The sequence below is a fragment of the Heloderma suspectum genome, chromosome 4 (genome assembly GCF_057233095.1).
Source record: "Heloderma suspectum isolate Gila_16-S chromosome 4, 16-S_ref, whole genome shotgun sequence".
NCBI classification, from domain to species: domain Eukaryota; kingdom Metazoa; phylum Chordata; class Lepidosauria; order Squamata; family Helodermatidae; genus Heloderma; species Heloderma suspectum.
The window spans coordinates 265,032,130-265,048,551 of NC_139461.1; the positions used below are offsets into that span (position 1 = coordinate 265,032,130).

A 16,422-nucleotide genomic window follows, 5' to 3' on the forward strand; every position below is an offset into this window, starting at 1 on the left:
AAAGTATACTGGGAAATGGCTAGCTACATAACAACTTGCTTCCTCATAGACTATTTTTTCATATATGTGAGTGAAGCTTATTCACACCATTGAAAGTCAACTCTAGCCACATGGTACATTCAGTGCAGGGAGTAAATTCAAACCTGAATTGAAACCAAAACCTGATTCAAACAACACCCCCCACCCTCCAAACTGGAACAGAACCTGAGCTACTATTTGAATGCTTTTTACTGAACTGGAACTGTTATTACACAGCTAGCAAGCCCTAGTATACATGGAGAGCACATCTGGAATCTATAGTCCTAACTAAGGTCGGGTTATATAAATTCACCACGATGATTAGAAACAGTATGAGTTGTGGTAGAAGGGATTTATTGAAGAGTAGAGGATACACCAGCACTAACATAGCAGAATGGTCAGTAAGCATCATTAGATCAATGTGCCAGTGATTTCAGCAGGATTTACTTTCAAAACATGTTTAGGACTGACATCACACCCAGATTTATCATGAAGCAATGTGATGCAATTCTGTCAAGCAGCAGATTCCAGGGAACCTTCCAGCTCTGAGCATTTCTTTCTTTCTTTATTTTATTTATTAATCGCCCATCTGGCTGGTCACTCAGCCATTCTGGGTGATGTACAATAATAGAAACAGTTTAAAACAATAAAATTCTACATTAAAAACATCATATTTCTAAAAATACCCTAACCCACCCCAAATGCCTGCCTGAACAACCACGTTTTTAATGCGTGGTGGAAGCTCATTAAAGAGGGGGCATGGCGGAGTTCTCCAGGGAGGGAGTTCCACAGAGTGGGGGGCATCTTCCTGATTTTTTGCTTCAGGAACAATTAGAATGTTTTCAAGCTAAATTTGACCTTTCTAAGGCTCTGTAGTGGTTTGCTGTTAAAATTCTTTACCACCGAAAATGAGAGGTGTTTTTCTGTTTGGAAAAAATGATGGTGGGGGTGTATAATACTTCTCTGTTGGGGTTACGTCCAATGTTAGTCCTATATAGAGTAGGCCATTGAAATGAATGGAACTTAAGTTAGTTGTGACTAACAAGTTTCATTCATTTCAATGGGTATACTCTTAGTAGGACTATCATTGGCTACCCCCCCAGACCTCAGTGGTCCCAATCCAAATTGGGGCCACATGCAATTACACTAGAGTAAAAAGAGAGCCCCTTCATGGATCACTGTCTTGTTGTGGCGAAGGGGCTTGCGTAACTCAGTGAAGCCATAAGCTATGCCATGCAGGGCAACCCAAGATGGACAGGTCATGGCAGAGAGTTCAGACAAAATGTGGTCCACTGCAGAAGGAAATGGCAACCCACTCCAGTATTCTTGCCAAGAAAACCCCATGGAACGTATTACAAGGCTAAAAGATATGACGCCGGAAGATGAGCCCCTCAGGTCGGAAGGTGTCCAATATACCACTGGGGAAGAGCAGAGGGTATTTCCAAGTAGCGCCAGAAAGAGTGAAGCGGCTGGGCCAAAGCCGAAAGGACACTCAGCTGTGGATGTTTCTGGTGGTGAAAAGAAAATCTGATGCTGTAAAGAACAATATTGTTTAGGAACCTAGAATCCTAATCAGTGAATCAAGGTAAGCTGGAGGTGGTCAAACGTGAGACAGCAAGATTGACATCGACATCTTGGGAATCAGCGAACTAAAATGGACAGGCATGGGCGAATTTAGTTCAGGTGACCATCATATCTACGACTGTGGGCAAGAATCCCTTAGAAGAAATGGAGTAGCACTCATAGTCAACAAAAGGGTGGGAAAAGCAGTACTGGGGTACAATCTCAAAAATGATAGAATGGTCTCAGTAGAAATCCAAGACAAACCATTCAGCATCACAGTAATTCAAGTCTATGCCCCAAACACTGATGCCGAAGAAGCTGAGGTTGATCGGTTCTATGAAGACCTACAACACCTTCTAGAACTAACACCAAAAAAAGATGACCTTTTCATCATAGGGGATTGGAATGCTAAAGTAGGAAGTCAAGAAATCACCGGGATAACAGGCAGGCATGGCCTTGGTGTACAAAACGAAGCAGGACAAAAGCTAATAGAGTTTTGCCAAGAGAACACGCTGATCATAGCAAACACTCTTTTCCAACAGCACAAGAGGCGACTCTACACATGGACATCACCAGATGGTCAATATCGAAATCAGATTGATTATGTCCTTTGCAGCCAAAGATGGAGACGCTCCATACAGTCAGTAAAAACAAGACCTGGAGCTGACTGTGGCTCAGATCATGAGCTTCTTGTTACAAAATTTCAGCTGAAATTGAAGAACGTCGGGAAAACCATTGAACCATTCAGGTATGACCTAAATCATATCCCTTATGAATATACAGTGGAGGTGAGGAATAGATTTAAGGGATTAGATTGCCGGGAGAATTATCAACAACCTCCGATATGCAGACGATACCACCCTAATTCCACCCTAAAGGAAATCAACCCTGAGTGCTCATTGGAAAGACACATACTGAAGCTGAAGCTCAAATATTTTGGCCACCTAATGAAAAGAGGAAACTTTCTGGAAAAGACCCTCATGCTGGGAAAGACTGAAGGCAAAAGGAGAAGGGGACGGCAGAGGATGAGATGGCTAGATAGCATCACTGATGCAATGAATATGAACTTGAGCACCCTCCGGGAGAGAGCACAAGACAGGGGGGCCTGGCGTGCTATGGTCTATGGGGTCACGAAGAGTCGGACACGACTAAACAACAGCAACAAAAGAGAGAGAGAGATAAACCTTAGCTACATACTACATGACTAGCATAACATGTCATTTGATCCCAGAGAAGAGATGAATGAGGTTGCCTTCTGCGGGTTTTAGATGACAGAGAAGCTGGTTAAAATCTGTGGTATGGGAACCATGAGAGGAAACAGATATGGACTACTGGTTAGAACCAGAAGATCATAACATTTTCAATACCCAAAAAGCCTTACATCCGGAAATGGTGATAGTTATGAAATATTGGCACTTTGAACTCCCTTCCACTTGTAGGGTGTTTCTACATTAAGCAATACCCCCACAAAAACCCACATCCTTTCCGGAGCTTCCTGCTTTCGGTTTTTTTTGCGGGATTAGGAAGGGCTTCTTTACATGGCAGCCACATGGTTTGAACTGCCTCCCTCCCTCCCCAGCATGTGTGCAAACAAGGTGGGGGGAGAGTCTTCTTTTCGTAGCTTAACTTCTGCTGTACTGTTTTCTTGTGGCCCCCAGGAAACCTCTGACTTACTTCTGAGTAGATATAAAATGTAAGATTGTGCTGTAAGTCTGCAACCCTTGGCACACTTATGTGGGAGTAAGCCGCACTGAACTCAATGGGACTTACTTCTGAGTAGACATAAGATCACCCTGACTTCTGGTTGGAACCAATGTCGCTCTGGCAGCTTCCCACAGACATGGGGGCTTTCTCAAACAGCTTTTTAAAAGGTTGAAAAACCTTTTCATTTCCCCGTTAGAATTAAAAGGGGGGAAAGTCAGCATTCTGGATAACATCTTGGAGAAAAGTACCCCCCACGACATAGTGGGGGGGCTGGATTCCAGGATTATCTCTCCAGAGCTTTACCAATGCAAAAAGCTGTTCTGAAACCCCTGTCTCATAGGAGAAAACAGGGCTGGCATGTTCCATAATAATATATGCTTTAAGAAATATCAGCATTTCCTGGGGGATGATTTAAGAAATATTAACAATATTTGAGAGCATCTGAGGACCTGCAAGATCTGTTTGAGAGAAACATGGCTACATCAAGGAGAAGAAAGGGGCTGGCATCACCACCAACTCCCCCCGTACCTCCTGTGTCAAAAGTTTTGAAAACAGAAGATATAGGGGAACTATTTACTCTGATAAAGACTTTATCTTCACAATTTACGGAGCAAGCCAAAAGGTTGGATTTAATCCAAAATTCCATCACTGCCTTGCAAGGAGCTGTGGATCTAATTAATGCGTCATGGCAAAAAATGGAGATGAAAATTAACGAGCTAGAAGACTGAGTGGCAGGGAATGAAACTATGATACAAGTTTGTTTTAAAATTGTCTAACAGAATTTCTCAACTGGAGGCCTCCACGCGAAGATCCAGTGTACATATTATTGGGATTAAAAATCTGTCTAATGATGTAAAATTACCTATTTTTGTGGATAAACTTTTGCATGAGATACTCCCTATACCATCTGATTATTTACATGATATTCAGCAGACATTTTGTGAGCTGAATGCTAAAGGGACTGACTATACAATCATAGTCCAATTTGCAAAAGTCTCCACAAAGAATTATATCTTGCATTTGGCAAGAGAGGGTGGAAGCCTTTCCTGGAAACAAGATAGAGTTATGTTATTTCCAGACTACATCAAAGAGGTGGCGAATAAAAGAAGGCAATTTACTAAAGTGAAAAATATGGCAAAACAAACGAACTTATAATATTACTTAAAATATCCTGCTACACTGTGTATTGTGTCTGAAGGTCACATGAAGAAGTTTCTAAATCATGAAATGGCGGAGGCATGGCTGAACGTAAAAATGCGTGAGATTTCTGTTACAACCCCATGAACTGGAATCTTTAAACAAGCTTTGTTAACTGTTTGTGTTTAGTCTACATGATCCAGGTTAGGTCAGAAAATAAATGATTATACATATATTCATTAGTCCCCTTCATCTTTCTTTTCTTGCTTTTCTTTTTGTTCTTGCTTTTCTTTTTCTTTTTATTTCAAAATAGATATGATATGCTGTATTTAAATTTATTGCTTGAGGGTGTATTGTGCATATGTACTTATATGTCTAGTATAAAATATAGTACTGATTGTTGAAGGTTTATTTTAAGTTTTATTATTATATAACACTATATTTATTATTAATAATAATTCTATTTCCAATAGTGGAAGAAACCACTGTGTCTGCCTGCTGTGGGCTTTGGTTTTCAGTTGTTGCGGGGGTGGTCATGATGAGATTTGACAGGCATGAGGGCAAGAATCGCCTGCCGATTATGTCTCCTGCCTCTGCATTTCTCAGTTGGAGGGAGAAGAAGGTAAATAATAATAATATAGGCTACTGGAAATTAACTGTAGACCTGTTTCTTTGATATAAGATTGATGATATAATATTGAAATGTAAGGTTGTTTATTAAACTGTAAGATTGTTAATGTTATAGATGTAGTTTTTAAAATGGAATGGCATTGAAGGCCGGGGGGTATTGGAGTTTAAACTTAATCCTTTAAAGGGGAGGGAGGGAGAGGGGGAGGGTAGGGGAAAGAATTTCTTTTTCTTTTTCTCTACTTCCTTTCCTCCTTTCTTTTCCTTTTTTTCCCCTGTTCCTTTTCTTTTTGTTATTGTGGTGTCCTCATTAGAATATTGTATTGCTGGGAAATTGTAGTATTGATCAGGTTGTTGGTATTTTTGGTATTATTTCATTTATAAAGATAAAATAAATAAAAATATATTCCCCCCCCCAAAAAAAAAGTAGACACAAGATCACGCTGTAAGTCTGCAACCCTCGGCACACTTGCTTGGGAGTAAGCCCCATTGAACTTAATGGGGTGCTCTGAAACAACAGAGGATGTTACTTCTGAGCTTGGTGGGGTGGAGGATCAGATGTGTCTCCCTTTGTTGCAGGGAGGCATTTTACCTTCTCCGTCCAGTTGAGAAGTGCAGAGGCAGGAGACATAATCGGCAGGCGATTCTTGCCCTTGCGCCTGTCAAATCTCATCATGACTACCCCCGCAACAACTGAAAACCAAAGCCCACAGCAGGCAGACACAGTAGTTTCTTCCACTATTGGAGAATTTCACAGGGAGGTCATGGCACTCCTGTTCTGTGGGCTGGAAAAAATACTACATTTTTTGTGTTTGGGGAAAACACGAGATCGGCTGGAGGAAATGGCGGGAGACACCCTGGAGGGTAACGGCGTCATCTAAAGAGACCGCAAACTTCCAAGAGACAGCCATATCAATAGCAGGATAAAAGCTCAAGTGTGATGAACCCTGTGGATAGTGGCTGTGTTCGAATATAATCATAACTATGATTAGTTGAAACAAGGCAGTTTCATAAACTTTGGTTTGAATTTGATTCATTTCAACTAACTATAATTAAGATAAGGATTGGCATCAAGAGTAGGCATGGTCAGGCACCTGCTGAGGGCCCACACCTTAGCATGGGCCCACTGACAAGAACTTTCTGGAGTTGTTCTTTCTCTTCATCATTGCAACTTGCTTGTTCACCAGCCTCTGGCCCAGACAACAGTGGTGGTGAGAAGGAGGAGCAGTAGATGCCATGGCCTACTTGCTTTCAAGTAAGCAAGTGGTAGCATTAATGAGAAAGAGAAGGAGCAATAGCAGCTGGTTACTATGGTGATGAAGGAGGGAGCCCATTAAGGGTGTCTTGCCCAACAGTCCTCAAAAACCTGGAGCCAGCACAGGTTAAGAGTAACCACAGCTCGTCTGGGTTCACCCAACACAGCAAGCTGTAGTTAATCTAAAATGGAAGTGAACTCTTTCGAACTCCTCATGGCCACACCAAAGGGGTGTATGTGTGAGCCCAAGGCTTGCTGTGGCTCATTCTCATAACACTAAACTATGATTTAGTGTAATATCCAAACCAGCCCAGGGTCTCATCTCAGTTCCTTCATGTGGCCTTAACATCCCACCGCAGGGCTAATGCTTGTGATGGAAACTAACCCATTAACTGAGAAACGCAGCAGAAACAAAAATTTAAACATCTATGTGGAAATGGAGCAAGCTGGCACTGGCCTACTCTGTCTCCTAATCTGCCCAATTATCCCAGGTATACACCATAATAGAAAGTGCTTAAGAATTTATAATCACACAGTGCAGAAAGAGGAGAGCAGTGTGGTTGCTTTTTTGGTTTTGTTTAATTGATATAATTAGCAGCTTCTTGGTGCCAAGGGAGCAGAGTTTTATATTCTTTCCATCTCTTCCTCAAGAAGAGTTGCATTTGGGGGCCACTGCAATTAGGGAGCTTGAACTCTCCTTCATCTTCTTAGGTCAATCCAACTTTACATCACCAAGCAAGCAAAGACTCCATGCTGGTTTGGTTCTGAAAGCAAGGTTACAGTTTATTTAAGTCTGTTGGTGTTATTTTTTTTTACTCTACACTCCCCTTTGGGGAGGGACAGGTTTTCAAGATCAGTTTTCTTTTGAAAAACAGAACACCAGAGGATTCCGCTGTGCCTTGTGATAACTGTTTATTTACAAATACAGATTGGGTAGGTAGCAACCCAGAAGGCACATGGGGGCAAGTCATGTTCCAAAACAGCATCAGTTCTAAAGCAACAGCAGCACCTGTAAACTCTAGGCCTGACTCTCCAGCTAACCCCAAAATGTAGAACTTCTTTTCCTTTTAGCCAGAGGGGGAAAAAAGAAGCTCTACATTTTGGGGTTAGTTGGAGCGTCAGGCTAACTTTGCCTTTTGTTTCAGTGCTGAGATGCCCATCTCATCACTGGCTTTCTTTGAGGGCAGCAGGAGAGGAGGAGGCAGAGGTGGCAAAATTAGTTCTCCTCCCTCTCCTCCAGCTTTGTTGGCTCTCTGGAGCTGATCATCCCACCCACCCTGCCCAATTATAAGCAGGCACCACTTTTAGGAGGAAGGTGGTGCCCTGTCCCGAACTCCTCGTACTGGTAGCCAGGGGAAAGTGCTTGGGGGAGCTTGATCAGATTGTGGGGACTTAGTGGAACTCCACATACCTGAGTTGATGTCAGCTACCCACTCAAAAGGCAGCTGTGGGACATCAGGCATCTCCACTTTAGTGGTCTCAGAAGCCCTGAATGAAAACACTGAACACAGCTTTTGATGAATTCCTTCTTTGTCCCTCCCTGAAGCACTATGATTGGAGGTAAAAAGTAGAGCCCTGGTAAAGTCATTCTCTGGTTGGAAGCTACAGGTGTCAGTCACAGAACTACACCTCTTCCTCTGCCTCCCCCCCTCCCCCCACCTTTTCCAGTTATGGAGAGCTTGAAGGCGCTTGTGGGAGGTTAAAAAATTTATTAAATCAGCCAGAAAAAGCAAAACATAAACACACTTCCGAATCTCCATGGTGGTTCCCAAGCCTTGTGACGAACTCGCTTTGTCTCAGACTGCTTCAGACCCGAATCAGTTCATATTCTGAAATGGTCCAAGTACCTCTAAAGCAGAGCTGTTCATCTCAGATTAATTCCTCATTCAAGGCTTTTGCACCCCTGATATTTAGATGTTTCATTTGTTGAGTGTTGGAGGTAGCATAGTTATATAACATGAAGCTAACATGATCCATGCATACCTCGGGATCTTCCAAGGACACACCCACCCAAATGATGCAGATGGGGGCAGGAATGCTGTGTTAAACCTGGCCATTGCCACGGGCAGGATACTGATCAGAGTGGCAAGACCTTCAATGACTGTTGTGTTAAGTATTTCTTATGCCAAGAAATGGCTTTTTTCACACAAGACTTCCAGGACTGAAAGCCAAAAGAGACATTATTTTAAAGACTTAACTATCAGCTACATCTGTTGTTGTTGTTGTTGTTCTAGAGTAGGTGCAAGGGCCCCAATCTGGATCAGAACCCTAGCATGAGGGTAGCAAGCTTTAACCCTTTCCCTCTGCTATGGTTCCAATCAGGATTGGGGGTCTTGCACCTACTCTACAGTAAAAATGAAAACAGACATACGTAGCTGCTAGCTATAAGTAATGTCTGTTTTAGCCCTGAGAGACATATAAGGCAAGATAAAGTAAAATATAGAAGATGATTTGCAGCAAGCTGGCATGCTCATGATAAAAAATTTCCATTGGCTTTTTGTTACATTTATTGCCTTAGTGGAGTTTTCCTTAATTCCATTTGTGCTGGAGCTGTTAGTCCCATTGCAAGTTGTTACTAAACATTTAAGTGTATGGATAAGTTTTCCAAAGCGACTTGTTCTACCTTGTCTTTGCTACACTTCAATGGAAGTAGGGGTGGGGCAGAACTTGCAAGAGCCAGGACCTTATTTCCAACCCAAAGTGCAGTTGGGGAAATAGTACAAGAAAGGAAATAATAGAGCAGTAAAACCAGCATCTGCAAGGAATTGTGTGTGTGTGTGTGGGGGGGTAACTTTGTCATCAGTGACGTTCTGAATGCAGTGCCATTCTTCTCCTAGCTGCAGTTGAGAGCTTTGAGCCAGAATAAAAAGGATCTCTATTTTGTCCACTTATATCAGTGGACAAAAGACACTTCTGTAGAACACAAGAGACCCCTCCCCAAATCAAGCTGATCAGAAATGTTTGGTTTCTGCTTGCATTACTGTTGCACCTGTGTGAAGTTTTGCACATTATTTTGAAGAATTGTAACACTCACATTGAGAGAAATAATCTTTACCTTTAAGAATAAATGATTCAGAATTACACATTCCATTATACAGACAGAGGATATCTCTCCCTGTCCCATGCCATCGGCATCCCCTCCCTTACTTCCCCCTCTGTTGCAGGGTCACTCAGACAATACAGTAGCAGATACAGGAACCAAACCCAGCTCTTTAATCACAAGCTTCCCCTTCTTTGGGAGCTCTTCCACCCTTATGGAACTAAACAACTCTGGTGAAAAATCCTTACACTCGGTATTATATTTTACACTGTCTATAAATGCCACACCAAGGGCTTTTCTACACAAGGCATTTATTGTGTGCTCATCATTCCCTACTCACAGTTGTTTATGGGTCCTTTAGACGATGACATGACCCTCCAGTTTCACTTCTCTGTCTAACCAGCACTTTTTGCAAGGTTTTTTTAGAGCACGGAAGATGCAGCATTTAATTGTAAAAGCAAAAGAAAGTGCAATTTCCTCTTGTGTATGTGTACTATTCCTCTGTACCACAGTGCCACCTAGAGGTTATGTTGTGGAAAAGCAGGGAAGGAAACGCTTCTTGTGCAGTGCTTGGATCTCAATTCTGCAACCAAACCAAAAGTAGATACAGCTGATTAACAGCCTCATGTAGAAAGGCTCCAAGTCTATGAATGTTCCTTTCTTTCCTCTGATAAAATAAAATGAACCCAACTACAGCCTGCTATTCTACAGGATATAAAACTCAGAGAGAGACTCTTTTATTATTTATCACTCAGTTTGGGGAACGGGTCTGTGAAGACAACATGCCAGAGCAAGCTGTCACCCACTTGTTTTTTGTACACAAAGGAAGCCCTGTATCTGTTGCGTAGAGGGAGAAGTTGAGAGGTGATTTATTTCTCTTAGGGCACAATCCTATGCAAGTTTAGACAGAAAAAGTCCTACAACTCCCAGCATGGCTGGCTGGGACATGCTGGGAGTTGTAGGACTTTTTTCTGTCTAAACATGAACAGGATTGCACCTTTAATAACGGTATATTGCATGGAATGGCAGCATCCCTGGAGAACTGCAGCAGAAGACACCAGCTCGTGAATTCATAAGAGCATGGTGTTGCTTCCTGTAAATTGCCTGTTCTTGTTCTTAGTTGTCTGAATAACTTCTCAATATACAAGGAGAGCTTCTTCAGTGATTTCTGTCTAGGTGAAAGCACGTGCAAGTGTCAGGCTTTGGTGGCTGATGGCTATTTGAATGTTGTAGGGAAATAAGTTATCAAGTTAAAAAAGAAAAAGAAAGTTGCGATCTCATGGCATTACTTAAAGCACCACCCTACTTTTACCCTGGTGCGTTTGGAGGAATGGTTGGGCCAGACTGTCAAGTCTCCAGAAAGTGGTTGCCTTCTTCCATATTGCCCAGACGTCCTCTCCATTTAGGAACACCTGTTTTGGTGCTGAAATACTATAACTGCACTACTCCTGTATACTGTAACTTTGAGCCAGTTTCCAGACACCTTGGCAAATAAGGGGGAAAACTAGCCAGTCAGATGTCTGGATGGATTTTGCATGGCTCCTTCAAGTGACTGTGCTTTCACTGAGGTGCTTTTCCCTTGATTTGCACTGGGTTTGAACAGATGAAGAATTGCCCTAGATTAAAGTCTGTATTGCCTTGCAGCTCTGAGCTGCAGCCACTGTGTGTGGATTAAGACAGCAGTGCAGTGTGATTTCATTGGGTTACCCACAATTGGGTTACCCACAAAGGAGACAGAAAAGTGACAGAAAAGTTTGGGAAGGAGAGCAGGGGGCTGGATTCAGTCCCCCTACTTTTCCTTTTCCACTGAACAACTGATTATTACAATGTTGGGTTGGGTTGCTTTTTTTATGGGTTGGATTCTGCTTAGGGATGTGTGAGTCATCGAAGCAATTTTCATGCCACACTATTCCTGAAACTCACACTATACTTCACAGTCTGTCCTCCCACTTTCTGTCATATCAAAGCACCAGGAGGGTGCTGCCAGATGGACAGTTCTTAGTGCGTTCAAGCAGGAGGCAATGTGCAGCTATTCTGTCCCCCCCCCCCCCCGGATTTTCTGCCATAAGGAAAAAGACAGGAGCAGTGTGCAAAAATGCAGGAGGGCTACAAGTGGAAGATGATGTTATCGGGATCTCCCGTAAAATTCTGTGAATGAGGCAGGGCAAAGGCATGATAAAAACCTTGTCCTTGTCTGAAAGCACCCACAAATATTCCCTCAAAATAAACGAGAACTGACAGTCCTTTGGCATATGTGTCAGTCCTGCTTCCTGAGTTTCTGTGCAGAGCAGCACTGCTGTGGTGACTTGCTCAAGTTTTTAGTTATTCAGTGATAATCAACAGAACACTTCCTGCACTGTATTCACAAAGTAATGCTGGTTTGGGTCTGATTTGTTATCTGTTCCTCTCCTTTAGGCGTCTGGATGCAAACTTGATCTCTGTAGTACCAGAGAAGAGCTTTGAGGGGTTGCCCTCCTTACGCCACCTTTGGCTGGATGATAATGCCCTGACAGAGATCCCTGTCAAAGCACTCAATAACCTCCCAGCGCTTCAGGCCATGACATTGGCACTCAACCAAATCTGGCACATTCCTGACTACGCCTTCCAGAACCTCACCAGCCTTGTGGTACTGTAAGTGTTTCTCTGGTTCGTTCGTTTTTGCTTGCTTGCTTGCTTGCTTGCTTGCTTGCTTGCTTGCTTTTGGAAGCCTTTTCTCATAACACAAATGTATTTATCAGACATTCCATAGATAGTTATAAGATCAATGTTTCTCTGTAGGCAATGCCTGATAAAGAAAATCTCCTCAGTCAGTAGCCTATCAAATTCATGAAGGCACGGAGATTTTAGGCTGCAATCCTATACAACTTACCTGAGAGAATGCTTACTTCTGAGTAGACATGTAAAGGATTCTGCTGCAATCCTATGTGCTATTACTTGGGAGTAAATCCCAATGAACGTAGTGGGCTCACTTCTGAATAGTCATGAATAGGATTGCACTGTTACACTCAATTACATTGTGTAATGTATACATACATTATATGTATATGTAGCAATTGGTGTCTAAAAACTGAGGATCTTTGCGGCACATCCTGAAAATGATTGGCATTTCTGCCTTTTTAATTGTGCAGTTTGAATGTAAAGCTACCTCCACATTATACTGAACAAATTAAGGGCGCAATCCTATACATGTTTAGACAGAGAAAAGGCCTACAGCTCCCAGCATTCTCCAGCCAGCCTACAACTCCCAGCATTCTCCAGCCAACTTAGGGAATGCTGGGAGTTGTAGGCTGGCTGGGGAATGCTGGGAGTTGTAGGCTTTTTCTCTGTCTAAACATGCATAGGATTGTGCCCTTCGTGAACTATATTGCTTCCAATAACCATCCGTTTCCAGATGGGACACATTTATTTCACATGCAAGTGAGAAAGGATAAACATTTTCTAATCAGTAATTATAGGGCTAACTGTTTCCTTTGTAACTGCTTAGTAAGTGGTATTTGTCACATTAACTAGTGGTTTATTGGTTTATTCATCTTCTAAAATAGAAGCTTATGTCTGGAAATGAGTTAGCAATATATTGTTTGGTGCTGATTAGTAAGTTTGCATGTAATTACCAACTGCCCTAGAATTATTGCCCTGGGTTATAAGATACAGGGTTGAAGCAGCTACTCCCACCCTAGAAATACACATGCTTTGTGGCTAGGCTATGAAAACATCATCAGAAAACTAATGCTAAGCAAAAGCATGGCAAGTGTTTAATGCTAAGAATTGTTGTTGTTGTTGTTGTTGTTCAGTCGTTCAGTCGTGTCCGACTCTTCGTGACCCCATGGACCATAGCACGCCAGGCCTTCCTGTCCTGCGCTCTCTCCCGGAGCGTGCTCAAGTTCATATTCATTGCATCCGTGATGCTATCTAGCCATCTCATCCTCTGCCGTCCCCTTCTCCTTTTGCCTTCAGTCTTTCCCAGCATCAGGGTCTTTTCCAGGGAGTTTTCTCTTCGCATTAGGTGGCCAAAATATTGGAGCTTCAGCTTCAGTATCTGTCCTTCCAATGAGCAGTCAGGGTTGATTTCCTTTAGGATGGACTGATTTGACCTCCTTGCAGTCCAGGGGACTCGTAAGAGTCTTCTCCAGCACCACAGTTCGAAAGCATCAATTCTTCGGCGCTCAGCCTTCCTTATAGTCCAGCTCTCACAGCCATACATTACTACTGGGAAAACCATAGCTTTGATTAGACGGACCTTTGTCGGCAAGGTGATGTCTCTGCTTCTTACTATGCTGTCTAGGTTGGCCATAGCTTTCCTCCCAAGGAGCAAGCGTCTTTTAATTTCATGGCTACAGTCACCGTCTGCGGTGATCTTGGAGCCCAAGAAAGTAAAATCTGTCACTGCTTCCATTTCTTCCCCTTCTATATGCCAGGAAGTGATAGGGCCAGATGATATGATCTTCGTTTTTTTAATGTTGAGTTTCAAACCAGCTTTTGCACTCTCCTCTTTCACCCTCAACAAGAGGCTCTTGAGATCCTCTTCGCTTTCTGCCATTAGGGTGGTATCGTCTGCATATCTGAGGTTGTTGATAATTCTCCCGGCAATCTTAATTCCGACCTGTGATTCATCCAACCCGGCATTTCTCATGATGTACTCTGCATATAAGTTAAATAAGCAGGGTGACAATATGCAGCCTTGTCGTACTCCTTTCCCAATTTTGAACCAATTGGTTGTTCCATGTCTGGTTCTTACTGTTGCTTCTTGACCCTCGTACAGGTTTCTCAGGAGACGGGTAAGGTGGTCTGGTACTCCCATCACTTTAAGAATTTGCCACAGTTTGTTGTGATCCACACAATCAAAGGCTTTAGCGTAGTCAATGAAGCAGAAATAGACGTTTTTCTGGAATTCTCTTGCTTTCTCCATGATGCAGCGAATGTTGGCGATTTGATCTCTAGTTCCTCTGCCTCTTCGAAACCCAGCTTGTACTTCCGGTAGTTCTCGGTTCGCATACTGCTGAAGCCTAGCTTGTAGGATTTTGAGCATCACCTTGCTGGCATGTGAAATGAGCGCAATTGTGCGGTAGTTTGAACACTCTTTGGCGTTGCCCTTCTTTGGAATTGGAATGTAAACTGACCTTTTCCAGTCTTGTGGCCACTGTTGAGTGTTCCAGATTTGTTGGCATATTGAATGCAGCACTTTAACAGCATCATCTTTTAGGATTTTAAATAGCTCGGCTGGAGTACTGTCATCTCCGCTAGCTTTGTTGTTACTAATGCTTCCTAAGGCCCACTTGACTTCACTCTCTAGGATGTCCAGCTCAAGTTCAGTGACCGCACTATCATGGCTATCAGGGACATTCAGATCTTTCCTGTATAGTTCTTCTGTGTATTCTTGCCACCTCTTCTTAATCTCATCTGCTTCTCTTAGGTCCCTGCCTTCTTTGTCCTTTATCATGCCCGTCTTTGCACAAAACGTTCCCTTGAGATCTCCAATTTTCTTGAAGAGATCTCTAGTCTTTCCCATTCTGTTGTTTTCCTCGATTTCTTTGCATTGTTCATTTAAGAAGGCCTTCTTGTCTCTCCTTGCTATTCTCTGGAACTCTGCATTCAGTTGGGTATATCTTCCCCTTTCTCCCTTGCTTTTCGCTTCCCTTCTTTCATGAGCTACTTGTAAAGCCTCATCAGACAGCCACTTGGCTTTCTTGCATTTCTTTTTCTTTGGGACGGATTTTGTTGCTGCCTCCTGAACAATGTTACGGACCTCCGTCCATAGTTCCTCAGGCACTCTGTCTATCAGGTCTAATCCCTGAAATCTATTCCTCACCTCCACTGTATATTCAGAAGGGATATGACTGAGGTCATACCTGAACGGTTTAGTGGTTTTCCCGACGTTCTTCAATTTAAGCCGAAATTTTGCAACAAGAAGCTCATGATCTGAGCCACAGTCAGCTCCAGGTCTTGTTTTGACTGACTGTATGGAGCTTCTCCATCTTTGGCTGCAAAGGACATAATCAATCTGATTTCGATATTGACCATCTGGTGACGTCCATGTATAGAGTCGCCTCTTATGCTGTTGGAAAAGAGTGTTTGCTATGATCAGCATGTTCTCTTGGCAAAACTCTATTAGCTTTTGTCCTGCTTCATTTGGTACACCAAGGCCATGCCTGCCTGTTATCCCGGTGATTTCTTGACTTCCTACTTTAGCATTCCAATCCCCTATGATGAAGAGGACATATTTTTTTGGTGTTAGTTCTAGAAGGTGTTGTAGGTCTTCATAGAACCGATCAACCTCAGCTTCTTCGGCCTCAGTGGTTGGGGCATAGACTTGAATTACTGTGATGTTGAATGGTTTGCCTTGGATTCGTACTGAGATCATTCTATCATTTTTAAGATTGTACCCCAGTACTGCTTTCCCCACCCTTTTGTTGACTATGAGTGCTACTCCATTTCTTCTAAGGGATTCTTGCCCACAATAGTAGATATGATGGTCACCTGAATTAAATTTGCCCATGCCTGTCCATTTTAGTTCGCTGATTCCCAAGATGTCGATGTTCAATCTTGCCATCTCATGTTTGACCACCTCCAGCTTACCTTGATTCATTGATCTGACATTCCAGGTTCCTAAACAATATTGTTCTTTACAGCATCGGATTTTCTTTTCACCGCCAGACACATCCACAGCTGAGTGTCCTTTCGGGTTTGGCCCAGCCGCTTCACTCTTTCTGGCGCTACTTGGAAATACCCTCTGCTCTTCCCCAGTAGCATATTGGACACCTTCCGACCTGAGGGGCTCATCTTCCGGCGTCATATCTTTTAGCCTTGTGATACGTTCCATGGGGTTTTCTTGGCAAGAATACTGGAGTGGGTTGCCATTTCCTTCTCCAGTGGACCACATTTTGTCAGAACCCTCTGCCATGACCTGTCTGTCTTGGGTGGCCCTGCACGGCATAGCTTATGGCTTCACTGAGTTACGCAAGCCCCTTCGCCACAACAAGGCAGTGATCCATGAAGGGGAATGCTAAGAATACAACACTTAAAAAAGTCTAATGAGAAAAAGAGCATTTCCTAAACCTTTAATGCATTGGCTTCAACTGCC

At 42.9% G+C, this 16,422-nt stretch overlaps 1 protein-coding gene across 1 annotated transcript in view; it reads left to right on the plus strand.

The window, feature by feature from the left end:
• LGR6 (leucine rich repeat containing G protein-coupled receptor 6) overlaps positions 1–16,422 on the plus strand; it is a 207,511-nt gene that overhangs the window by 117,299 nt on the left and 73,790 nt on the right. Inside the window, exon 5 of the mRNA XM_084853644.1 lies at positions 11,760–11,975. Coding sequence (XP_084709770.1) covers positions 11,760–11,975 — 216 coding nt within the window. The remainder of the gene's footprint in view (positions 1–11,759; positions 11,976–16,422) is intronic.